The 27,131-nt window shown below is 42.2% G+C and overlaps 1 protein-coding gene across 11 annotated transcripts in view; it reads right to left on the reverse strand.

Annotated features, from left to right (window-relative positions):
- Positions 1 to 27,131, reverse strand: part of PHACTR1 (phosphatase and actin regulator 1) — a gene marked incomplete at its 5' end in the record, with an annotated part of 573,950 nt that overhangs the window by 246,792 nt on the left and 300,027 nt on the right. Inside the window, one exon of one of the 11 annotated variants that reach the window (XM_080657412.1) lies at positions 17,811 to 18,126. The exons of 7 other annotated variants lie outside the window; for them this stretch is intronic. In XM_080657412.1, coding sequence (XP_080513538.1) covers positions 17,811 to 18,060 — 250 coding nt within the window. 3 more of the 11 variants (XM_080657411.1, XM_080657414.1, XM_080657418.1) reach the window with 3 other exon arrangements.

Consider the following 27,131-nt stretch of genomic DNA (forward strand, 5'->3'; position numbering starts at 1 on the left):
CACCTCTGTAGCCCTATGCCTAAATCATTTCAACTGTTCAATCCTAAGCTTGCTCAAACTTGCCTACCCTGACTCTCCCATTCCTCCCCTGCAAATGCTCTCCCCTCTTTCCTTCTGCCTCCTGAATGACCCTGGTACTTCCCCCTGTGGCTGGCCCTATGTGGCATGGTGTGCCTCCTCCTCTAGGAAACAGTAAGTGATAAACTCTTCTTTCAAAGGCACTGTCTCTATTCTGCCCCTTACCACCTCTGACTGAAACAAATCCCAGGTACATTTTAAGACAGATGATGCTATTAGTGGGCAGAGGCCACAGATGCTGTGAAATATCCCAAAATGCATAGAACACCACTCCCTGCAAACAAAGGATAATCAGTCCAAAATGAAACAGTCCTGCAGTCGAGAAGCCTGACCTAACATGCCCCACACTGGGATCACAAGGCCTCTGGAAGCCCAGCTCTGCCATCCGTTCTATTGCTCAGCCTGACCAGAAAAAGGAGGAAGTCCCTGATTCCTGAATTGGCTGAACCACCGGTGCAATCAATATAACAGTTTAATTTGTAGTTATGACTTTTTAATAAAAAAATCACTGAATGTTCAGCAAAAGTGAAATATTTCTTCTCAGTTACTATGTAAAGTTTAGTGCTAACAGCTTCTGGTGGGAAGGAAAAATCCATGAGTGCTATTGGAGGACCCTGAAACAGCCCATTTATTTTCCTCTAGAGCAGTGGTCGGCAAACTGCGGCTCGTGAGCCACATGCAGCTCTTTGGCCCCTTGAGTGTGGCTCTTTCACAAAATACCATGGCCTGGGCGAGTCTATTTTGAAGAAGTGGCGTTAGAAGAAGTTTAAGTTTAAAAAATGTGGCTCTCAAAAGAAATGTCAGTCGTTGTACTGTTGATATTTGGCTCTGTTGACTAATGAGTTTGCCGACCACTGCTCTAGTGTGTCTGTCACTTGTGATGAGCTGTACTTCCCCACCGCCCAAACCAGTATGTGCCATAAAATAAATTTGGGTAAAGAAGTACATACACTCTGTTTTTGAAGTTTCACAGTGCACATGGGCAGACCAAGGGGGTCAGAGACTGAAACAGTCTACTTAACTTTGTTTAGCTCAGTTTTCCAAATAAGTTTGATCTTGAAACCTTTCCCATACCATCAATTTCCACCCAATGGAGCAAGTGCTATGTGGAACCCATTTTGGAAACAGCTCATTAAAGTTGACAAAAATCTGAACATTGAACTTTAGAACTTGAACTCTAAAGTTATTCACACTGTAATCAGAGCTGCTTTGGGACATGGAACAGAGAGAAGCTGACACAGCCGCCCTCGACTTCGGAAGTCTCTGGCAGAAAGACAGCACCTGCTGGTCTCTGCTGGAATTCGGGCAGACCAAATTTCCAGATGGCATGAAGAAATTGTCTCTGCCACCTTATATCCTTGCATTGGTTATAACAGTACAGACCTCAACATATTTAGACCCCAGGCCAGAAAGTATTACTAGTATTTTTCCACAAGCAATTGGGCTAATTTAAATTTTTGAGTGAGGAGGAACCAAATGACTTATGAATATAACTTGAATATCCATTAGGAAGAAAAGCAAGGGAGCCAATTAAGACCAAAGGTTATGGTGCAAAGTACCTCAATGTTCCCATCTACTTCCTGACTAGTCCCTAACCCACTCTAACATCTTCCATCCCTAAGTCACAGACAGGTTTGTTAATTTTTATAACTCCGTGACATCTATGAATATAGTTGCCTAGCAGAGTACTGTGAATTCTGAAGAGGATCTGGTGTTCCTAGAGGACCTCAGCCCATCCATCCTTGCTTATGAGTGTGCAGCCTTCCTCTGCTGGGCAGGAGGAATGGCCATCAGCAAGTACTCTGGCCTCTAGAATAGTCTTCAGCAGATTGCTCTATAGGGCTCGCCATAGCTCTGTGACCTGAACAGTCTGAAAGGCTTGGCTGAGTGTGGGGGTGAGGACATGCACAGGCAGAAGCAGTGTAGCGGCAATGATTCTGCCATCTGTTCACCTAACGCAGGGGATCCCTCTACTTTTTCACCTTGAGATAAAATGACTATCATTTCCCCCATCCTAAAGGCATACCGCCATTCTCCCACCAATCATCTCCACAGACAGAGAGCAGAGCACGCAGAGAGGAGACTCTCACTCACCTCCTTCCTCCCTTTGAATGTGCAGGCCAGCACCATGGATAGAAAAGCAGGACACCACCCTGTGTGTTCGATGTTTGAAAATGTTCCACATGCCTCCTGGACAGTCTCCAGACCCTCTGGAAAAAGCAGCACTGTCCTCCTCCTATCCTTCACCCCCTTTCGCAAGAAGGAAAACAGAGGCCAGGCCTGAACGACTGTCTGAGGCCAGTCTGTGCCTAAGTCCCAGAGGGTGCTCTGTTTTCCTATCCCGCCCCTGGAGGCTAATTCCTTCTGTCTGGTAAACACTGCCAGGAATTGTACTCTCAGGATTTGCAATAAAAATAAGGCCTGTTTACTTTTTAAAATCATGGTAGAAATCTTCCTAGTTAAATCTTACTGTAGGCTATGATATTTTCAAAGTAAATTTGTGCCGTTTCATTCATGGCGAATTATGTACTTTGAGCTAGTAATACACACTGACCCATATGTCATACTTATGGTTTAAAGGCTGAATGTCATTCCTGTTTGGTCCTCAACACTTGCGTATAGATCCCATGGTGAACTTCAGAACCATCAGCAATGCTAAGAAGGGAGCAAAAGGGACTATACACCTGATCCAATTCCATTGTAAGCAGTTGCCTTTATTTAATACGTGATTATTAATGTCGACACTAACTTCAACATTCCTATTGAAATAATTTGAATCTAAAAATCTTATATTCCTACTCATTTATGCATGGTATAATACAATTATTTAGTCAATATATATATTTCCCAAAACTAACTCTATTCTCGGTGTACTACACACAAACACTCACATGAATAACTAATAATGTATTTGGCTATACATTATTGTCTCAAGCTGTTCTATTAGAGGTTTCATCATCTTCAAAGAATTAAAATGTGGGGTATAATATCCCCTGTTATGAGCTGATCTTTATGTTTTAGAAATACAATAATCACTCTACAATGTATTATAAGTCATCTAAATGGAGTAGAGCAGAGAACAATTTTTAAACTGTGGTTCTGAAAAGCTCTGGGACCCTATGGCACTATGCAAGGACAGGCCACCACCCTGGCCTGAATCAGAGCACTCCCCCTTTCATCTGGTTGGTACTTGGGGATCTTCTAAGACAGTGGTCAGCAAACCACGGCTCGCGAGCCACATGCGGCTCTTTGGCCCCTTGAGTGTGGCTCTTCCACAAAATACCACATGCGGGCCGCACGTACAGTGCGATTGAAACTTAGTGGCCCATGCGCAGAAGTCGGTTTTCGGCCTGGGCGAGTCTATTTTGAAGAAGTGGCTTTAGAAGAAGTGGGGGTGTCGGTAGCATGTGGCTCATGAGCCGCGGTTTGCCAACCACTGTTCTAAGATAATTGTTTTCTTCTTCCAAAGAATAACTCTTCCTTTGGTTATATGTTTGTCTTTTATTTCTTGAATGTAGATGCTCCCTTTTGTATATGTTCCCCTCTTCTTGAAAATTTAACCTAAGCCTGAAGCCTAATGATTGTTACCCTCAGCAGGTAATCCAAGCTATTTCTACTGTCTTACCCCAAGAAATCTACATTTTCATTCATGATTCAACCTCAAAGACCTGGGACAAGGATGGGAGGGGTCCAGTAGCTAACCATCTCTATTTCCACTGCAAAGGACTCAGCTGCAAATATTAAAACCTCTCGTTTGTATATAGTTTTACTTTGGATAGTAGTGTTCTGACCACAGGCTGCTTAATAGTGCATGAATAATTCATGTCATGGGCAGTAGGAAACTGCAGCACAAATTCATTCTGGACGGGAAAACATTAGGGTGTTGGGCAAGGGAAGCCTTCACTGTATGTTCATTTGGGGGATGATGAGCTTCTGTCTGGGGCCTGTTTGGTTTTTTGAGTGGGCTGGCAGGCTGACTCACTCACACATGAGGGAGTTACCGAAAATGGGAGAGGGCAATTCTTGAAAACGGAGCAGATCTGCCATGGTCCCTGTCACCAAGATCTGTTTCTCTATACATTCTTTCATCATGTGGAGTAGTCTGGCTTATCAGACAAGTGACAGTTTCCAAACATAGAAATAAAAGTTATCTACAATATCTGTCGCATATGTCAGCCAAACACTCACCCATAAACAGACTCTTAGTCTCTTATGAAAGAACCTAATTCTAGTACATGCCTCCCTGTCAGAGACGGATGGTGACTGGCTATGTGGCAGATTTCATTCTTCCCTCTGTGCCAGGAAACGCTGGTGCCAACTCTGACTGAGAACACCTTCAGGAACTGGAGGCCTCTCTACAGGGCAGCTCCCAGGAATTCCAACCAACCAGTAATGCACTCATGGCAGGCTTCTAGTCCTTTTTAAATGTTATTTCCTGTCACCAGAAGAATTACACCTGGCTTTGCTTTCCCCCTTTCTTGCTTGCTTCTCTCTCTTTCCGCTCGTGAACTTGGAGCAGTGCTACTGTTTGGAGGAGGTTGCTCTTGGACTTGAAATAACAGAAGAACTGGGGAGAGGGGGCCAGGAACTCCCCCACCAAGAGCCACCACTGGGGTTACGGCTTGTTTAGAAGATAATTATTGGATTTTATAATTACTTTTGTGGGTTGCAAAATAATTACTGTGGAGACAAATCTCCATGTGCCAAAATAGCAGAGTGATTGCTCTAAAGTTCACAGTAACAGCCAAGATGGTGAGGTCTTAGGTGGGGATTAGAAATCCAGCCCTTCTGTCAGATGCGCCAGCTGGAAGCACACTGGAAGGTCAGGGTGGGAGTGGGGCAGCAAAGATGCTCCACAAACCTGGTTCAAAGCAGTTGTTTCTTTTAAGCTGATTTTCTTTTAAAATCTGTCCCTCTGAGTACTAGGACATCAAGCAGCCTCTTAAAAAGACTGAAACTGCAATTCAGGTGAATAACAGACACGCGATTGAGTCCCTTTCAAGTCTAAGCTCAGATGTGGTGCTAAGGCAGTTAGGGGGTAACATCTCATGATAGGAACTCAGTGATAGTGCAGGCTCAGAAAACTTTTTTTTATAAAGACCAGAGAAGATTTTATAAGTTTTCACATAAATATTTCAGGCTTTGAGGGCCTCTGTTGTCACTCTCAGCTCTGCAGTGGCTGTGCAAAGTCACCACAGACAGTACGGGAATGACTGTGTGGCTGTGCTCCACCAGACCTTGGATATGGACATTGACATGTGAATTCATACAAGTGTCTTCTGTTATGAAATTGTACTCTTCTTTTGATTTTAGTCAACCATTGGGAATTGAAAAAAATGCTCAACCTGCAAAAAGCAACAGAAGGCTCTTGGTCTGCAGCTTACCACTCCCTGAACTAGATGGGTTTAGGCACCTCAGTAAGATCTTCAGGGAAGAGAAGTACTAGTAAACTCATTTTACAGGTGGGAGAAATTCAGGGTAGAGGTGACACAAGGGTGAGTAGAGGGAATCGGTGGTCCCTAAGGCTTCCTCGTTCTAACCAAATACACTCTTTGCCAGTCATTTCATCTTCCACTTGAATAAATTGACAGTTTGCTTGGGGTAGTGGTTTTTGCCTACATTTTCATAAAAGAATCATTTTCACATTTAATTACTAGTCGTTCACAAAATAACTAGTCTTTCTTGGAGGTTCACATCTCAAAGGCAGCCAACTGTGGCTGGAGAGGAGGAACAAGAGGACAGTTCAGAGATAAAGCATGAGCAGGGGACATATATAGTACTTTCAACAATAAAGATTTTTTTAAAAAATCCTCCAGGGTGGTTATGATAGAAAACATAGATAATAACAAGTATTGGAGAGGATATAGCTAAATGGGACTTCCATATACTCATTGCTTGTGGGAATATGTAGTGGTGCAACCAGTTTGAAAAGATCTGGCAGTTCAAATGGTTAAACATATTACCATATGATCCAGCATTTCTACTACTAGATATACATCCCAGAAAAATGAAAACAAATAACCACACCAAAACTTGTACATAAATGCTACAGAAATCCTATCTAATAAAAGAGTAATATGCAAATTGACCATCACTCCAACAAACAAGATGGCTGCCCCCATGTGGACACAAGATGGCTGCCACAAGATGGCTGCCACAACATGGCCAGCAGGGGAGGGGAGTAGGGAAGGACCAGGTCTGCAAGGGAGGGCAGTTGTGGGCAATCAGGCCAGCAGGGGAGGACAGTTAGGAAGGACCAGGCCTGCAAGGGAGGGTAGTTGGGGGTGATCAAGCCTGCAGGGGAGGGCAGTTAGGGATGACCAGGCCAGCAGAGGAGAAAAGTTGGGGGCGACCGGGCCTGCAGGGAAGGGCAGTTGGGGCGGACCCAGGCCTGCAGGGGAGAGCAGTTGTGGGGGGACCAGGCCTGCAGGGGAGGGCAGTTAGGGGCAAACAGGCTGGCTGGGGAGCAGTTAGGCATCAATCAGGCTGGCAGGGGAGTGGTTAGGGGGTGATCAGGCTGGCAGGCAGAAGTGGTTAGGGGCAATCAGGAAGGCAGGCAGGTGAGCAGTTGGGAGTCAGCAGTCCTGGATTGTGAGAGGGATGTCCGACTGCCCATTTAGGCCCAATCCTCCAGTTAGGATCGGGCCTAAACGGGCAGTCGGACATCCCTCGAGGGGTCCCAGATTGGAGAGGGTGCAGGCTGAGCTGAGGGACACACACCCCCATGCACGAATTTTGTGCACCGGGCTTGTAGTATTATTCATAATAGCCCAAAAGTGGAAGCAACCCAAATGTCCATCAGCTGATTAATGAGTAACCAAAATGTGTCATATCCATACAATGATTCAGCAATAAAAAGAAATGAAGTACTGATTTATGCTACAGCATGGGTGAACCTTGAAGACCTTATGCTAAGTGAAAGAAGACAGGCAGAGGACCGTATGTTGCATGATACTACGTATAAGAAATATCTAGAATAAATAAGTCTATAAAATCAGGAAGTGATTACCTAAGGATAGCAGATATCGGAGAACTGGAGGGAACATGCTAAGGGGAACAGGGCTTCTTTTTGGAATAATGAAAATATTCTAATACTGATTATGGTGATGATGCACAACTCTGAATAGACTAAAGGTCACTGAATTGTACAATTTAAATGGATGAATTGTATGGCATGTGAATAATATCTCAACAAAACAACTAAACTCCAGTGACATTTTTCACAAAAATAGAAAGAAAAAAAAACACCTGAAATTTGTATGTAACCACAAAAGACCCTAAATAATCAATGCAATCTTGAGAAAGAAGAGCACCACAATTCCTCATTTCAAACTATACTACAAAGTTACAATAATCAAGACAATATGACACTGGCATAAACACAGACACACAGACCAATGAAACAGAATAGACAGCCCATATATGGTCAATTAATTTACAACAAAGGAGCTAAGAATATACAATGGGGAAAGGATATTCACTTCAATAAATGATGCTAGGAAAACTGGATAGCCACATACAAAAGAATGAAACTAGATTCCTACTTACAACACACAAAAATCAACAGAATTGAATGTCAAGTCCTAAAACTCCTATAAGAAAACATAGGAGTTAAGCTCCTTGACATTAGTCTTAGCAATGTGTTTTTTTTATTTATTTGGCAACAAAAATAAACAAGTGGGACTACATAAACTAAAAAGCTTCTGCACCCCAAAGAAATTCATCAAGAAAATGAAAAGGCAACATTCAAAATGGAAGAAAATGTTTGCAAATCATATATATGATAAGGGGTTAATATCTAAAATATATAAAGAACTCACACAACTCAATAGTAAAAAACAAACAATCATTAAAAAATGGACAGAGGAACTAAATAGATACTTTTACAAATAGGACATTCAAATGGCCAACATGAAAAGGTGCTCAACATTACTAATAATCAAGCAAATGCAAATCAAGGCCACAATGAGATATCATCTCACACCTATTAGATTGACTATATATCAAGAAGACAAGAAAAGACAAGAAATAACAAGTGTTGTCAGGATGTGGGGAAAAGGGAACCCTTGTGCACTGTTGGTGGGAATGTAAATTGGTGCAGCCACTATGGAAAATGACATAGAGATTCTTCAGAAAATTAAAAATAGAACTTTCATTTATACAACAACCCTCACCCTTCTTGGTATATGTCCAAAGGAAAAGAAAACAGGATATTGAAGAGATATCTGCACTCCTTTGTTCACTGCAGCATTATTCACAATAGCCAAGACACAGACACAATCTAAGTGTCCACACCTGGATGAATGGATAAAGAAGATGTGGTGCATGTACACACAATGGAATATCATTCAGCCACAGGAAGGAAGGAAATCCTGCCATTGGCTACAACATGGATGGACCTAGAGGGTATTATACTAGGTGAAATTAGCCAGACAAAGGAGAACAAATACTGCAAGTTATCACTCATAGGTAGAATGTTAAAAAAAAAAAAAAAAAAAAAAAGGTCAAACAGAAACAGGAAGTAGAAAAGTGGTTTCCAGGGACTGGGGGACAGGGAGTGGGGGGCAGGGAAAATAGGGAGAGTTTGGTAAAAAGGGAGCAAACAAACGTCCAGCTATCAGATGAATAAGGTCTAATGTAAACATGGTGACTACTGTTGATAACACTGTTATATAATTGAAATCTGCTAAGAGAATGGAACTTAAATGTCCTCACCAATACATATACATACATACATACATACATACATACATACAAATAAACATGAGAGGTGAGGGATGCATTAATCAACTAGATGGGGGTAATCCCTTCACAATGTATATACATAGACCAAATCACCATGATGTACACTTTAAATATCTTAAAATTTTTTTTGTCATTTATGCCTCAACAAAACTTAAATTAAAAACAAAAACAATAAATAGAAAATAATTTTAAAGCTACTTAAAGAAATCCTCCAGAGAATCTTGTATCCCATCATAGAGCAAGACCCAACTCCTCAGCATGGTATCGAAAGCCTTTCATGGTTGACCTCTACCTATTCCCCAGGCTCCCTTTCATCATTCCCCATCTTATATGCTCTATCCAGTCGTATCAAATCACTGTCCTTTAGTCACTTTAATAAATGGATACATATTAACTAAATAGATTAATAATTAATAAGTTAACATGTATATTCATACGTTGAACACATTTTTAAATGTCTAACAACTATGCACTGTTACAGGAACCGAAAACACAACAGTGAAGAGGAGAGACAAGAAAGACCCTGCCCTCCTCTGGCCTCCGAACCTTTCTCTGCACACCCTCTTCATCTTGCTCAAGTGACTACCTCAGGCATCTTTGCCAGCACAATCCTATTCTCCCATCACAATTTAGCTCAATTGCCATCTCCTCCGACATGACCTCCTGGCCTTCTACCTCAAGGGGATGGAGTCCCGACCTGTGTGTCCACAGCATCCTGAGCCTACCTCTGCTATACACAGGAAATATGGTCCAAGATCCCCAGTGGATGCCTGAAACAGCAGATTGCACTAAACGCTATATACTGTTTTTTCCTATACATACATAACCTATGATAAAGTTTAATTTATAAATTAGGCACAGTAAGAAACTAAGAATAATAGCTAATATAAAATAGAATAATTATAACAATATACTGTAATAAAAGTTATGTGAATGTGGCTTCTCTCTCTTTCCCTTCCTCTCACCTTCCCTCCCTCCCTCTGATAACCGATCTGATGAAGGAGACAGCAAATAGGCAGATAGCATATACAGTACAAAGACAATAGACAAAGGGATGATTTGCATCTTGGGTGGGATAGGGCAGGAGGACACAAGGTTTCATCATGCTACTCAGGATGGCACACAATTTAAAACGTATTAATTGTTTGTTTCTGGAATTTTCCATTTAATATTTTCAGACTGTGGTTGACTGGGTAATGGAAACCATGGATAAGGGGAGAATATTGTATAGCAAAGTCCTCACTAGACTGCAATTTTCTCTAAGGGCAGGAAACCATCCTTTATCTCTCTGTTTGCACATGAAATTCACTATAGGCATCAATGCTTGTTATGTGAGTAAATGAAAGACCATGTTCTACCCTTCTTCTGGCCTTGGGCATAGAAATAGTACAACTGTAAGAACAACCAGCACATTATTCCTTTCATGTGGTTTACTGCTAATGTCCGGGCTGAATGTTCCCCAGGCAGCAAATCTCTACTATTTATTTCTTCTTTCCCAACCCAACAACTGGATTCTTGTTTAGCTCCTAGTTCTCTTACCCCGAGCTTTGCAACTTTGGCCTCTTTGGTCTTTCCTTTTCTCCCTTATCAACCTTTGGGCTGAAGGGAAGCACATCCCTTCTCCTACCCCTTGCTTTCTGGCCTTCATCTGGCTCCCCTTCATCTCAATGCTTTCATCACAGCTGTCTACTTGGCATTGACCTTGAAGCCTTTGAAGGTGATTCCTAACTGGCTCACCATGCCCTCTCCTTTCAGACACATCTTTAAACTCTAAATGCCTCCTGAAGTTAAAAAAAGTTCTTACTGTTCATATTAATTAGCAAACTACAGAAATGAATGTTTGGGGCTATGCAAGTATTGATCCCTCTCCCAATAACATTTTATGTATATATATTTTCAATTAATCTTCTAAAATCTCCTTTAGACATACAGATATATTTTAAGCTACAGATTTTATAAATATTTTCAACATTTTTTTCCTAAAGTAAGTGAATATTTACAGATGTCTATAAAGTGTCAGAAAGATATAAGAATGGAAGGGGAAATTACTAGTAAAATTACATATGAGTTCAAAATTAATAAGGCAAACTGGCTTTGAATTGCTGGTCCTTGAAAGTGTCACTGGGCCTCTTTATGGGTCTGTAACAGAAGAAAGGAATCCTGCTTTTTTTCTGACACTTACTGCTCAAGGTCTTGAAACAGGCTTTCTTGAGCTATAAGTGCTCTTGGCTTCCAGGCTCTTTCTCTTGTCTGGTCCCTGCCTAGCACTGCCAGCAACACCATCATAAAATCCCACTCAAATGTACTTCATCCTAACACAGGAGTGGGGAGAACGTGGGTGATGCATCTATGGGGTTCATTACTGTATTCTGTCTTCTTTGTATGTGTGTAAACTTTTCCATAATAATAGTTGTTGGTTTCTTTAAGGTAATGTGATCACTCCACCTCTGCTTAAAAACCCCTGTGCCACCTTCGGTGCTCACTGGATGAAATCTGAACTCTTTCATAAATTGTGTCAGGATTTTTCGGACCTCTCTCTTGCCCAAGGTGGGGCCAACCACTCTCTCTACTTTCTGTCTCTAAAATAACACTTTTCTTTCTCAAACATAAACACTTAAAAATTCTGTGCATATATTTGTCTACCTGTCTACCTCCCTGTACTACAGTATAAGGTCTTTGAGAGCAAAGACCACACTGTTTTCATGATATTTATATTCCCAATGTTTAACATGGCACATAAAAAATGCTTCACAAATATATTGCTGGGGAAAATGATAAATTACCCCAACATATGTTTCCAGACTAACTCATGTCATTTCTCCCCACATTCCACCTGCTGAACTTACCTACTTTCTCCCAACACATGCTCTTTTAAATGGTCCATGTACAGTTTTTTCCTTACTGAAATGCCCTTCCCTTGTTATCTGAGAAAACTCCTCTATTAGGTTCCAGTCCAAATATCACCTCCTCTGGGAAGCCCTCCTGCCTTACTCATACCATGATGGCTTCCTCCAATAATTTAGCAGTTCACTTTCCTGCTACTCTCACTAAATGCCAAACTCTTCAAAGGCAATGACTGGTTGTTGTACCTCTTGCTATTTTCCCTTAAGCTGAGAGGGCTCTGCATACATTAGCTGCCAATTTTACAAACTAATGTAAGAGAATCAACAGCTAGCTGTTTGAGCACACAATGCTTTAATAAAACTGTGAGAGCACAGCTTCATTAGGCTCTCCCTGCCCTGCACATGCCTTCTTTACACCCCTTCTTCACTTTTCTTCCCTACTGTCTGAGCAAGGGACTTTCTTTTCAGGGTTCCACACAACCTCCATACTCTGCCCAAGTTAGAGCTTTGCCCAGGCTTTCCTGATCTTAAGAAAGCAGTTCCCTGCCTCTGTCCTTTGCCTCAGGCCAAGTCCTCCACACCCGTCACTCTGATTCTGAGTCATGTCCCTTGGACCCATGCAGACAAAACTACTTCTCCAGTAACTACTTCCTTCAGCTATTAATCTTCCCTCTTCCTCGCAAGGATCTTACCTTGCCTATTTTTTTTTTCTCATTTTTACTCAACTGACAAAAAATGCTTGGTCACTGTAAATATAGATATGTATGAGTACTTTTACCTAGAACATCCTAGTCATGATTGTTAAAACTTCAAAAAAATAGTTTGACATGTGCAATGTTGAAGAGGCCCTTCCCCAGTCTCACTTGTACTTCACTTGCCTTATTAGAAATAAATGTTTACCTGTTAAATGCAGAGTAGAATTAGGTGCTTTCATCTGGCCCCAATCCAAGGAAGTTTAATTACCGAAGAGGCCAAGCAGTGCAGAATAATAGCAGGAGGAAAACACTTGACACAAAATTGGACTTGGTGGCAACAATACAAATGATAGTAATCACAGCTAATATTTCTCCAACACTTTCTTTTGCCAGGCTAAGTGCTTTGTACCAATTACCTCATTTAATCCTCACAACTCCATGCAGTAAATAATGCTGTGGTATCCTAAAGTCACCCAGCTAGCAAGTGGATGAACCATTATTTGAAAACTAGAGGCTGAGCATGCACGAAATCGTGCACAAGTAGCTCGCTTCCGCTTGCCTCAGCTGGCCACCCCGCCCATCTTCACTCCTAGCTTGCTGCACCGCCCTTCACCGCTCATAGCTCTCCACTGATAGTAGCTAGCACTCCACCTCACCCGTTGCAAGAGCCACTGCTCGTTTGGTTGTGATGGCGTTATGGCGTGACGGCCAAAGGCCTTTTATATAAGAGATAGGCAGCGAGGTTCCAGGATCTAGCTCTGAGCCCCCATGAGGGACAGGTTCTGTGAACAGCTCTGACACCCATGGTGGTTGGAATTTGAATTGCTCACCTAATCATTATGCACCTCAATTGTTTCATCTGCAAAATGAGGGGTCTCACCCACAAAAACTCATAAGGCATTCTCTTCTAAAAGGCTGTCTTGTTGAGGAATCCTACAGTCAGAGTAACAGAGAAGTATTATGATAAATTGTCATTATAAAAATTCATATTGGAATACATTAGAAAACTTGTTAAATATTTCTATCCCTAAAACAAAATTTTGAAATGCATCTAGTGGGTCAATAAATTAATACATTTGTATACAAATATTTAAAGCCAGAAATCATATTTAGTGAAATAAAGACAACCCTGAAATATTGATAAATTACATGTAAAACAGCACTGAGGCCTAGCCTGCGTGGCTCAGTGGTTGAGCATTTGAGCATTGACCTATGAACCAGAAGGTCACAGTTCTACTATGATATTCCTGGTCAGGACATATGTCTGGGTTGCAGGCTCAATCCTCAGTAGGGGGTGTGCAGGAGGCAGACAATCAATTACTCTCATCATTGATGTTTGTATCTCTCTCTCCCTCTCACCTCCTCTTTGAAATCAATAAAAATGTAATTTTAAAAAAGCACTGAGTAGTAGCTGTAGTAAAAATGTCTTATTTCTGAATTTATTTATGATTTAATTTCTACTTTTTAAGTATACTGCTATAAGACAGAGGCTGCAAAATATTTCTAAAAACTGTTTTAAAACTGTTAAAATGTTTTACTTATTTTGAAATTACATCTTAAAATGTAATTATTAATGATGTTATAATTCCTATGACTATTTCTCACTATTAATAAACTCAAAAGGATTTCAAATGAGAACAGAAAATGTCTATGAAATTATATACAGAAACTAGAGGACCGGTGCACAAAATTTGTGCACTCGGGGGGGGGGGGGTCCCTCAGCCCGGCCTGTGCCCTCTCGCAGTCTGGGAGCCCTCAGGGGATGTCCAACTGATGGCTGGGCCCCTGGTGGTCAGTGTGTGTCATAGCAACTGGTCGTTCCACAGTTTGGTTGATTTGCATACTAGCTTTTTATTATATAGGATACCTGGCTTTCTAGAACAGATTTCTCCCTAAATTTGATTTTTAACTATTTGTAAATTAAATCATATTCTCTATTGACTTCCAGCATGTTTAGTTGATGATTTAGTTACTTTTGGCTTTACAATGTACATAACTTCTAATATACTTAGAGTTAAAAATTTCTCTCCCTCTACTCCTACCAATGCTAGCTCTTTATTTTTAGGTAAAGCAGATAAAAATAATTAAATGTACTAGGAAATTCTGCAATTCATTCTACCTCTGTATCTAATAAACCTGGCTTATCAAACCTACACATGTATAGAACACATACACATCACAGTACCTGATTTTCTACATTCAGTGTAGGTGTCATTTAAAAAAAAAAACACAACTAGATAGCATGGTGGAAAGCACCTCACTTTGAAAAACAGGCAAACAAGTGTGTCAATCTTTGTTCTACCCTGTGCTTGCTCTGTAGCCTTTAGCGTTGAAGTGCTATGTAAGCTTGCTTTCTCATCTGAAAGTGGCTTCAATATTAAAACAAATTTGTAAAGCTAAAGTAAATGCAAACTATTTTGGGCCATTAATTGTAAACTATATCCTACAGCTTAAAAAATACTTAAAATAAGGTCAGCAAAGCATCTTTAATATTATTTAGTGAATATCAGGAACTTTTAAAAAATACTTCTAAGTAGAACAGCAATTGCAAAAATGTAATTTCACCTTTTATATCCACTCAACCATCCAGGAATATTTTTTTTTTTAATGTTTATTCCATATCAGCCAAATACTTTAAATTCTAGATTGTCTTTAAACTGAAAGTTAGTAAACTATATTTTAAGTATGTTCAAAATAATTGCCATTTTTATGTACAAAGAAATTAAGAATAAGAGAAACTGCAAAATTTTAGCTATGTAAAATTTCAAGTGAGGTCTTTGCTGCTAGACCAGAATTTTCACTGCTTGCCACTCAATGGCTCCTTTGGTGCTAAATGAGGAGCCAAACATATTGATGGTGTTGGACACAATGTAGGTCTGCCCACCACAAGAAACACATAGTACTCTTCTATGGGGCCCCACCAAACCTGTTTGCATTACTATACTCTTTACCACACATTCCCTTTACAATAGTGGGCTCTCCTGACATACAGAACAGATGACTCAGATTGAAAATAGTTTCTACAGTGTATGTTTGGTTTATTTTTGAAGAAGCAATAAAATATGGGGAAGGAAGTGGGGTGTTGGAGATGAGACCCAAAGAAAAGATTTTAAAACATTTTTATAACTTAAAGAGAAATGGTCACAATTTGTTGTATACTGTAAAAGAGTATGGTGTAGAAGCCAGACAAACATGAATGTACAGCCTGACTTCTCATTTACTACACATATAACTTATGAATGAAGTCTTTCTGAGCCTCAGTTTGCTTCTCTGTAAAACGGAAATTAAAAGATTGCCTCACTCATATGATTGATCTATGCAATAAATGAAATAAAAATGAAAAGCAACTAACTGTTACTTATTGTTGTTACATACCAGTAAACATAATAAATGAGTTTTTATGATGTTGCATAAACAACTGTTGCTAATAGGAGCTTGGAATAAACGTATCTAAAAAAAGAAAAGAAAATAGCTTCTAGAGAACTTATCTAACAGAACATCCACTCATGACAAAAAAAAAAATCATACAAGGTCAATTTTTCCTTGCAGAAAATGACATTTATTTGAACTCCCTTTCCTTTTACAGGGGGCAGTGCTGCTTTGGGCTCTGGCAGTAAAAGCAGAAGGGTTAAACTTCTGACCTCATTCTATTTCAGTGACTAAATGAGCATACCACCCATTAGGAAGGCAGGGTTCCCAGTGTGGAATTAGGCAAAACATTAGGTACTACAACGTGAGGTCTCCCACCTAAGAATCCTTTGAAATTAAATAGTTGAGTCATATCAGATGATATGTGAACATCCATAGGTATGTTTTGGAGTGTCTGAGACTGTAGAGAGGACGCAAGCAGGAACGTGTGCTGTAGGCTAGAACATGCCTATCTCCATCAGCAGTGTATACCAACATGTTCACCACATGTCAGCACACATCCTTGAGTATAGATATAGACCCTTTTTTATGGTAGCAACATTTAGAAACTCTAACTTAAATAAAATCCCAAGGTTGTGAAAGCAGCCTATTTGAGAAGCAATTCAGAAAGCAGAGGGATTCATTTAATAAATATTCCAGCCTGTATCTCATGCTCTTTTACATTACAGTATATGGTAAAAGTCTGGCTTTGGATCATCTCGTTCACCCATTTATATTCCATAGGTGTCATTACATTATATCGTAACCAAAGGACCAAACACAGTAAGTGTGTGCTTCTCAAAATATCCTCCCCTAAACCTAACAGGAGCAGCACTAGTGTGTTTTGTGCACGCCTGCTTTCCTCCAGCAGGGCCCCAGTTTTCCTCTTGGATGCCTAGTGCCATGCTGCTCAGCCTCTCTGGCAGTTTAATCAAAGAAAAGTATAATTACACTAGCAGGATGCTAATTTTGAAAAGATTATTAGCCAAGCCACGGTCGCTTCATTACTCTGCACTTCAGAGGCCAACAATGAACACGAGGGATCCTAAGTAGTATTTGTTCTTCCAAAGGGACCAAGAGGACCCGCTGGTTAACAGGAAATTCTGTCTGCCCAAGCAGGTGCGAGTGTCAAGCGAGACACTGAGCTTCAGGCTGGCCAGTAGCCCATTCTTTCCCTGAAAAATCTGCTGCCTAAAACTTTTCCGAGACCTTACGTGGCCCTCCGTGAGCTGCTCCTCCGTGAGCTGCTTCGGAACCGCCTGGGGGCTCCTGAGAAATGCACTGCCACATAGGCGCGCCCACAGCTGCAGAGGCTTCTGCCTGCTGGGCGCTGAGCTGTCCCTCTTTCTTGGCTCCTTCTGCCTCAGTCGCTGGCAGCCCGGCACCCTTCCACCGCCCCGCTTCAGACAGTATTTGGGGGAGCTCTTTGGCTCGCACTCGCCCGCTCGGAAGAAGCCGCTGCACGCCCCTCCCCCACTCCCACATTTTGAACATTAGGCATCATTCCAAGAGGGGCCAGCGGCACTCCAAAAATCACGGCCATGTTTTGCTCCAAACAGACACCATTCAACAACTCCACAAGTCTCCAGGGCGCTGGGTGCTGTAGCCAAGGCCAAACCACCTCTCCAAAGTGAAGGCACATCTGTAACAGAGCCCATCTGTAGCAAAGGCTATCCTACCTTAACGCAAAGATGTGAGAGCAGCTAAGAAGCCCAGAAAGCTAAGAAAGCAGGTGCACTAGCCTTTTCAAAGCTAATAACGTTGCCCTTAACAAATAACCCAAAACCCCACCTTCCCAAGAGAAAATCCCAGATTTACCCCTTTTCAAACCCGCATTTCAAACGCCTCCTTTGGGGGATGCAGTCCGGGTTTGGCTCCTGTCATCACTCTGCAAAGTGCCCGGCGGGCGGGTGTCACGCCTGGGTAACGGGCTGAAGTCCCCGCAGTTCTCCAGGCAGCAGAGCTGGTGGCGCCCAGAACCAGCGGAGCCACCTCCCCGCCTCCCGCGCTCGCCGCCGCCCCGACGGGCCCAGGCACTCACCGTCCCGCGTGTCTTCCCCCCGACTGCAGTTGCTGCAAATGTGTTTGATCTCCTTGCCTAGTTGACAATGGATCACAAAGGACACGTTGTTGTTGTTGGGGGCGGGTTCCTTCAGGGGCTTCATCCTCAGCAAATAAAAAGCTTTTTTGGGGGGCCTCTGGGCGCTCGCGCCTGGCACCTCGCCCTCCCTGCAGCGCGGCGAGCGGAGCGCAAACCTCCCGGGCTCCGCAACGCGCGTGGGCTCCGCCATCCGGCCCCCGGATGCCCCGGGCCCGGCGCTGCTCCGGCCACCGCGCGCTGCCACTCGCACCCTGCTGCCAGGCCAGCATGCCCCCGCCCCGCGCTGCACCCGCGTGTCTACAGCGACCACCGCGGGTCGGGTCAGGGGAAGGCGCGGAAAGGGTCTTGACCTCGCTGACCTCGCTGCCCGAGCCAATGCATACCCCAAGGCTGGAGGAAGGTTCCAGGAAGGTACTACTAGGTCCTACCTGCGCCTCGCGAGGACATCCTCCCCTGGCAACCCCACCCCTCAGTAAATCTCAGCCCCAGCAATTGGAGCCTGCTGGTTTAGCAGCTACCTTCACTCTCTCTGCAGCTCTGGGGCAGATGCCAGCCTCCCCCTCTCCCTTTTCCCCCAGCCTCAGGGAACCAAAGGAAAGCAGGAGGCACCACACAAGAGAAGGCAGCTGCGCTGGGAGCCCTGGAGTACAAGCGCCTCTCTTGGGCCAGAACAAATGACCGTTCTCTGGTGGGTCCATCCCACAGTAATTGATGTTTTCACCCTCAACAGAAATTCCCCAACTTGAAGGGGGCCTTACACCGGTGTCATTAAAACTCTGAGTAAAAAGGATCAGAAGAGGCTTGATCAAAAACTCAGAAACAACTTGCAACTTTGGGATCCCAGCCAGTCTGGCTGAAGATTCCCCAGCTGTTTTAGCATAGTGAGCAGCCTTAGCAAGGCAGAGGCACCAATGGCTCCATAACAACAGCCACAAGTTATAGAGCTTCTTTGTTCTGCACTTTAAGAAGAAATCACACTGTGTCTATACAATACTGGTAAACCTGACTCAGGTATTGTGAATCCCACATCACCTTTTAGAGACTAAGTTTAGAAAAGCCTTATATCACAATTGCCTTGGATGCTTATTCTAAGAATAGGGACTTGGGGGCCCCAAGCCCTTAGATTCTGGTTTAGCAGGTCAGCTTAGGGGCCAGGAATGTATAGCCTTAACAAGCTCCCAGTGATATTTTTTTTTCTTTAATTCTTTATTGTTTAAAGTATTACATATGTCTCCTTTTCCCCCCATTGACCTCTCCCTGGCACTCTCACCACCCAGCACATGCTCTTAACCCCTAGAGTCTATGTCCATTGGTTATGCCTATATGCATTCATTCTAGTCCTTTAGTTGATCTCTTTCCCTCTCATCCTTCCCCCTCTCCCCGCAACCTTTCCCTGTCTTCCCTCTGAGGTTTGACGGTCTAATCCAGGGGTCCTTAAACTATGACCCGTGGGCCACATGCGGCCCGCGGAGGACATTTATCCAGCCCACCGGGTGCCGCTGCCTGTCCTGCTTAGCAGCCGACTCCTCCCGGGCCCGCAGTGTGCATAGGAATTTGTTCATAGTTTTTTTTTTTTTTTAAACTATAGTCCGGCCCTCCAATGGTCTGAGGGACAGTGAACTGGCCCCCTGTTTAAAAAGTTTGAGGACCCCTGGTCTAATCAATGCTTCTCTTGTCTCTGGATCTATTTTTGTTCATTAGTTTATGTTGTTCATTATATTCTACAAATGAGTGAGATCATGTGAAATTTATCTTTCTCTGACTGGCTTATTTTGCTTAGCATAATGCTCTCCAGGTCCATCCATGCTGTTGCAAATGGTAAGAGTTCTTTCTTTTTTACAGCAGAGTAGTATTCCATTGTGTAGATGTACCACAGTTTTTAATCCACTCATCTGCTGATGGGCACTTAGGCTGTTTCCAAATCTTAGCTATTGTAAATTGTGCTGCTATGAACATAGGGGTACATATACCCTTTCTGAATGGTGTTTCTGATTTCTTGGGATATATTCCTAGAAAGTGGTATTACTGGGTCAAATGGGAGTTCCATTTTTAATTTTTTGAGGAAACTCTATACTGTTTTCCACTGTGGCTGCACCAGTCTGCATTCCCACTAGCAGTGCACAAGAGTTCCTTTTTGTTCACATCCTCCACAGCACTTGTCATTTGTTGATTTGTTGATGATAGCCATTCTGACAGGTGTGAGATGGTACCTCATTGTCGTTTTGATTTGCATCTCTAGGATGATTAGTGACTTTGAGCATGTTTTCATGTGTTCTTGGCCTTTTGTATGTCCACTTTTGGAAAGTGTCTATTTAGGTCCTTTGCCCATTTTTTTTTATTGGATTGTTTATCTTACTTTTGTTAAGATGTATGAGTTCCCTATAAATTTTGGGGATTAGACCCTTATCATATATAACATTGACAAATATGTTCTCCCATGCAGTGGGCTTTCTTGTTGTTTTGTTGTTGGTTTATTTTGCTGTGCAGAAACTTCTTATTTTAATGTAGTCCCATTTGTTTATTTTCTCTTTAGTTTCCATTGTCCTAGGAGCTGTATTGGTAAAGATATTACTACAACGTATTGCTGGAAGCCAATTCTAGCATGTCATAATTACAAGAGTTCCATCAAAAGGTTGATGGGACTTGGGGGGCTCAACAAGGGCTGAGCCACATATGTAATTACCTGTTGGAACAGCTGAAAAGGCATTTCCTCCAAACCTGATTGCTTGCTGCCAGACAGCTCAGGGCATTTTATTGCCTCCTGTTGGCCAAACACCTGAACAGCTATAGGCTATTCCTGAAATTGACAATGCTTCTGTAAACTCTACCTTTTGAAACCTTACCCTTTGAAGTGTATGTCTCTACCTTGCCTTAGGACAAATTGTGTTAATAAATAGCACGGGGTCCTTAGACAAGGGGTAGTCTTTCAGCTCCTTTAGCTGAAGCTCCTCTGACCCCCAATGCCTTTCAAAATTATCTTTTGTCTTTGGACTCCTTCTTGAATCTATGCATCAGCCCCTTTCTCCAGACTGCAGAACACTTTGTAAGGCTGGGACAAGAATCCTGGCAACGTATGTCTGATATTTTGCTGCCTGTGGATTCTTCTAAGATTTTTATGGTTTCCCGTCTTACGTTTAAGTCCATTATCCATTTCGAGTTTATTTTTGTGTATGGTATAAGTTGGTGATCTAGTTTCACTTTTTTGCATGTATCTATCCAATTTTCCCAACACCATTTATTGAAGAGACTGTCTTGACTCCATTATATGCTCTTGCCTCCTTTGTCAAATATTAATTGAACATAATGGCTTGGGTAGATTTCTGGGTTCTCTCTTCTGTTCCATTGGTCTATATGTCTGTTCTTGTGCCAGTACCAGGCAGTTTTGAGAGCAGTGGCTTTGCACTATAGCTTGATATCTGGTATTTCCCCAGTGATCTTGATGCAAAATGTAAGTGGGGAAACAGTTGTTTGCAGCCAAGTGTGTCTGACTCTGAGCCTCTGTCTTCCCAACACACCCACTCCCTGGGATCTACAACCCCCACCCTCCTCCGGCCTACTGAAATAGTGCCAGTTAAAGGATGCACTATCCCTACCAATTGTTTCCAGAAACTTCCCCAAAGTCAATTTCATAATACCCTGTGACTGACCCTTCCACAAAAGGCAGGCCACTGCTAGTCTTTCCTCCAAATTCTACCTGTATTGCTCAGCTCACAGGTAAAAGGATCAACAATCCACTGGGGATATTAAATTCTGTGTTACAATATGCTTTTGATCATTCCACTTCTACCATTCTGTCATTCATGCTACTTCTCATCTGCAAAACGTTCTGCCCAAATCATCACATTCAGTTTCATTTCCACACTGTAGTTAGGAACATCAGGTGTCCAGCCACCATAGCCTGCTCTAGAAGGACATGGCAGGGACTGAAGTAAGATTCAAGTGTTGGACTTGTGCTCTCTTTAATTAGATCACAACCAAGTCTCTCCCGGTGCCCCTCAGTGCCTTTGGGGAACCCTCCTTTCTTGCCTGGATTATAGCCAACCCAGCCACAGGTAAATCTTGCTGTATCTGCTCATGTCAGATTCATGTCAGTCGGTCCCTGGCTAATTAATAGCCTTATTAGCAAAGGTCCCATTTGTTATGAGGGAATTTATTGCACTGTGTCATAGGCAAACACGTATTATTCACTTTTTCTAATCCTCAGGTCTCTTCCCCAAACTGTATTTCTTCTTAACTTACTTCTTCATTACATCTTTTCTTAAATGAGTTTTTTTAAATCACATGCCTTACTCTGTGCCCTGCAGGTCAGAATACTGGGCCTGCATAAACCCTGTATGGTTTTATTAAAACAACTGAGCCTGCAATAATCTTTTATTCACTCGCCAGATACTAAACCAGATTTAAGGGTTCTGGAGGTCTCTGACTTAAATGGCCAAATGGCATTGTAGCATAAAGAACTCTGACACAAGAAGCAGCTGAGGCTCAAATGTTAAAGGAGATGACCCACAATTGTGGGGGGCTTTTTATTCATGCTAAGTATGTAAAAACACTGATATCTAACCCAAAAGATTGTGGGCTAGATCTTTTCTTTAAGATACACTTAACTTGTATGACCCCTCTTTGAAACTTGTTGGGGTGCTAAGACCTTGCTACGCCAAGGGTAACCCTGTAGACCAGGAGATCCTGGTTCCTGGGAGCCTGGGGGAAATGCAGCATTTCAAGCTCTACTCTGGAACTGGCATTTTACCAACACCATCAGGTGGTTTAGAGGCACATCAGGGCTGAGAAGTACCCCTGGCAGCCAGAGCAATCATAGTATTACATGACTTCCAGTGGAATGCACATTTTGGTTCTAAAGTAAATAACGACTAGGACCCCTGATTTTATAGAACCTAAAATATAATAAAAGAGAGGATCCACTCAAAGAAAGGACATAGAAGAATAACCAACACACCCAGCTGAAAACGGGTGCAAATTTGTAACAGGGAACAGCCATGGAGAAATGCGCCTTTAATAGCTGAATGGGGGCCCAGGGTAAAGGGCGTTCTCAGTGATGACGTGGAAGGGGTGGAGGTGATGAGGAGAGGTTCACTACTGGGGAAGTTGATCTGAAGCAGGTGAGAGCAGAGGGGTGGTGCTGATAGTGGTGGCTGAGTGGGGAGGATACAAGCAAGCTCTTAAACTAGAAGGAGTTCAGGGTAGAGAATGGTCAAGGCTGGTCATTAGCCTGGTAGGGCTGTTACACCCAGCAAGACAGAGACTAAAATTGGGCTTTCCAAGGGCCACTACCATTATGATGATGGGAAGGCACTGCAGATCTTGAAATCCCCCAAGTCTGAATGTGAGAAAGGGTGTGCAGGCAGCTTGGGACTAAGATTTGGCTGTGCTTTCTGCTTGTCTACGCCTCACCCTACTTTAAGTGCTCCACACTGGTTAGGCTTACAGGAAATCAAAATCAAAGTTAAGGGTAGAAATTTGGAAACTCTCACATAGTGCTTTAACTCTTATGAAAAAGACAGAGTAGAAATATAAAATACTAATGTCAATATAAGGCAAAGCAGTGGAACCACTTCAAGGGGTGTACTTAGATAAATATTACTACACATATTTGATGTAAGAAAATATTTAGAAAATATCTTTTCTTCCTCAATATTTTTTTCTTTGATTTAAACTCAAGCTATCCATTAAATTTCCTTCCCGCTTCTGTCTCTTTGCCTGTTTCTATCCTCCCTGTAGAGGGTTGAATGGTTCCCCACTTCCTCCATGTCTAATTCCTGGAACATATGCATATGACTTTATTTGGGAAAAGGTTCTTTGCAGTTGTGATTAGGTCCAATGACAAGTGTCCTGACAAAAGACACACATAGGAGAGACACAGAGCCAGAGAGGAGAAGACAGACAGGAGAGGAGAGGGGAGGGTGACGATGGAGGCAGAGACTGGAGCGATGCAGTCACAGGAATGCCAACTCTATCTTTTTCATAAGAGTTAGAGCACTATGTGAGTTTCCAAATTTCTACCCTTAGCTTTGATTTTGACTTCCTATAATCCTAACCACTGTGGAGCAGTGAAAGTAGGCTGGGACATAGACAAGCAGAAATGCTCTTCACCAGGAGCAGGCAGAAGGCAAGGGGTGGCATCTCCCCAAGAGCCTCTGCAGGGATCTTGGTCCTGCTGACACCTCAGATTTGGACTTCTTTCTTCCAGGACTGGGAGAGGATAAATGTCGGTTCTAAATCACTATATTTGTGGTTATTTATTATAGCAGCCCTAAAACACTAACGTATACCCTAAATACAAACATGTTATACTTCTAGTATAAGAATAACATCTATTTTTTTCTACGTTTGATCTAAATGTATATATTAAAGCCAGAACTGTAAGCTCATCTATAAAGTACAGGGTTTTAAGTTACTTTCAAATGGTTCACAAACACAGAATTGGGCCACACTGCTGCTACATGTGTGTATGCTGGGGTCTTTTCATTATTCTTTTTGTTTTTACAGATGCTGGAATGGAAGTATGGAATGGAATGGAAAATAGACTGTCATTAAGAGGGGGATACAGCTTCAGGCATTTTTCACTGTTTAGTGTATTGCATTTACATTCTGACCAAGGAGACATGAGCAGAGCTTGCTGTGGGAGGCCAGTGAGGATTCTTGAGGCAATTCAGTGATGTGTAAGTGGAGCCCATGTGCAGTCCTTGTGCTCCAGCATCCTTTCTGACTCTTGAAAGTCTAGTTATTAAATATTTTTAATATCACTCATATAGCTAAACATTAAAAAACAGCTGCACAATTGGCAAGTTTTAGTCTCCTAAAAGAAAGGCTTTCTACTACTGTGTTTTCTTTAAAATGTTTGGAGCCTATTGCAAAAGCATTTTTTGGTCTTCGTTTAATCCAACCTGGCAGATTTGGGGTATGAGTATGAGAGCCAGGGAGAGGTCATAGGCAGTGGGTTTGAAGAAACAATTTCATATCTCTATTTTTAGATTTTGAGTTATTGAAAATATAGTTGAGAATCTAAGTGATCTCAGCAATTTGTGTGTGTGTGTGTGTGTGTGTGTGTGTGTTTGCTAAGGGTTTGCTTCCCCCCAAAAAAACTTTAAGTAGAAAGCAATTTTACATCTATGCTTGTGATAATTATGCTTAGTAAGGGATTGTTCTGTGCAAATTGTTCTGCAAACACTTAGGAGATGGCAACCTAACGAGAAGGGAAGATTGGAAGCATTTAGACAAACAGGTGGTTTGAAAGAGGTGATTGAGGGAACACTGTCAGGAGTCAACTCCTGTAGCTTCTTGATTGCAGTGTTGTGCTGGAATGTTTCTTTCTCTTCTTGCATGGATAGGAAGAGCAGTAAAGTGGTCTAGTTCAAATGAGAGGATCTTGTCCATAATAGGCCATGATGTCAGAATGAAATGTAATTTTGTGGCTGCAGTGGAAGGAAGATCTGGTCTGGTAGGAAATTTCTGCAAGGTCTTGTTATGTCAGGCATCACTAAGGCCCCCACTGCCTACATCCAAGGGAGCTTAGGCATTTTTGCTCATGCCCAGGGAAAACCAGAGGACAGATTAGATAGAGGCTTAGAACGGTTAGAGATTCTAAGTGAGAAATGTGTTGTTCTGAAGTAGTTTCTTTTTTTTAAATATTTTTATTGATTTCAACCAGGAAGGGAGAGAGAGAAAGAAACATCAATGATGAGAGGGAATCATTGATCGGCTGTCTCCTGCACACCCCCTTACTGGGGATGGAGACTGTAACCCCGGCATGTGCCCTGACCTGGGACCCTTCAGTCCATTGGCCAACGCTATATCCACTGAGCCAAATCAGCTAGGGCTGACATAGTTTCTTTACATTTTGCTCCAAATTATATAATTCCATTTAAAATGAGATTTATAGCCTCATAAACATAGCCATATATTTTCTTTAAAAAAAAAAAACAGGTCAATTTGGGTAGATTTAGACACTTCAGGATATTTATCTTATAGAAATAAAGGCATCGGAACAAAAAGATGTTAAGTGTGATTATATAGCAATAAAACAAAGTAAAGTCCACCAATAAAGAAATGACTGCATAAATTATGGTATATTTATTGCATGATGCCACTAAAAATAGTTACAGGTAAACACATTGGCTTAGAAGAATTTCTACAATACATTGTTAATGAGAAAATTAAGATTCAGAGAACTGACTGCAATATGATTTTTTTTCCCGGTTAATCCTCACCTGAGAATATTTTTCCACTGAGAATTAGAGAGTGGAAGGGAGGGGGAGACACAGAGAGAGAAACATTGATGTGAGAGGGACACATTGATTTGTTGCCTCCCACACTTGCCCCCACCAAGCCTGCAAACAGGAACATGCCCTTGACGGGAATTGAATTTGGGACCCGTTAGTCCTCAGGCTGGCACTCTATCCACTGAGCCAAACCAGCTAGGGCTGACTTTGTTTTTGAAAGACAAATATTGCAAATATTAATACTGTTCTCCACATATTTCTGATTTGCTATGCTCAAGTCCATGGTAGGACTGCAGTTTGTACATCCAGATCCCCTTGAGGGTAAATGGAGCTCTGAGCCTAGCGAGGAGCTGAAGGTGAAGAAGTGGCTGCTGCTTCCCTTTGGAGTCTGGATTGCGTCCAGCCCACCTGCTGACTCACAAGGGCCATGGAGTATAGAGAGGAGCTTTGTGTTGTTTTAAACTCCTAAAATTTTGGAGTTGATTTTACTAAATATTAACCTAGTCTGTCAAGACTGACACAACAATGGCAAAAGTGCATGTGTCTGTGTATGTATTTATTATATGTAGTCATCACACCAACTCCATACAATGGAACTATTCTTTCCATTTTATGCTTCAGGAAACTGAAGCTCAATAAGATTAAGTAAATTTCCCAGGTTACACAATTAGCATTTCATCAACTAGAAATCTGAGCCAAAATATGTTTAACAGCAAAGCACACCTTTCCTTCGCCAAGTGTCCCACTGACACGCAGAGAGCTGTGAGGCAGCTTTCCTTCAGGGGACCCACAGCGCTATGTTAGCACAGAAGCATAGGGCATCATGACATACAACCAAGAAAGGCTACCAGACTACCGGCAGAGGGCACATGGTAGGACTGCAGTTTGTACAGCAGAGCAGGGCCGCAGTGCATAGAGAACAGGGACAAAAATAGGACGCGCTGGTTCTTATCTATCATCTATATTGGCGGATTCCTGCCCTTTCATTCTGGAAAACAGACTGAAATAGATACTCACCGATGTT

Source organism: Plecotus auritus, assembly GCF_963455305.1.
Source record: "Plecotus auritus genome assembly, chromosome: 2".
NCBI lineage: Eukaryota > Metazoa > Chordata > Mammalia > Chiroptera > Vespertilionidae > Plecotus > Plecotus auritus.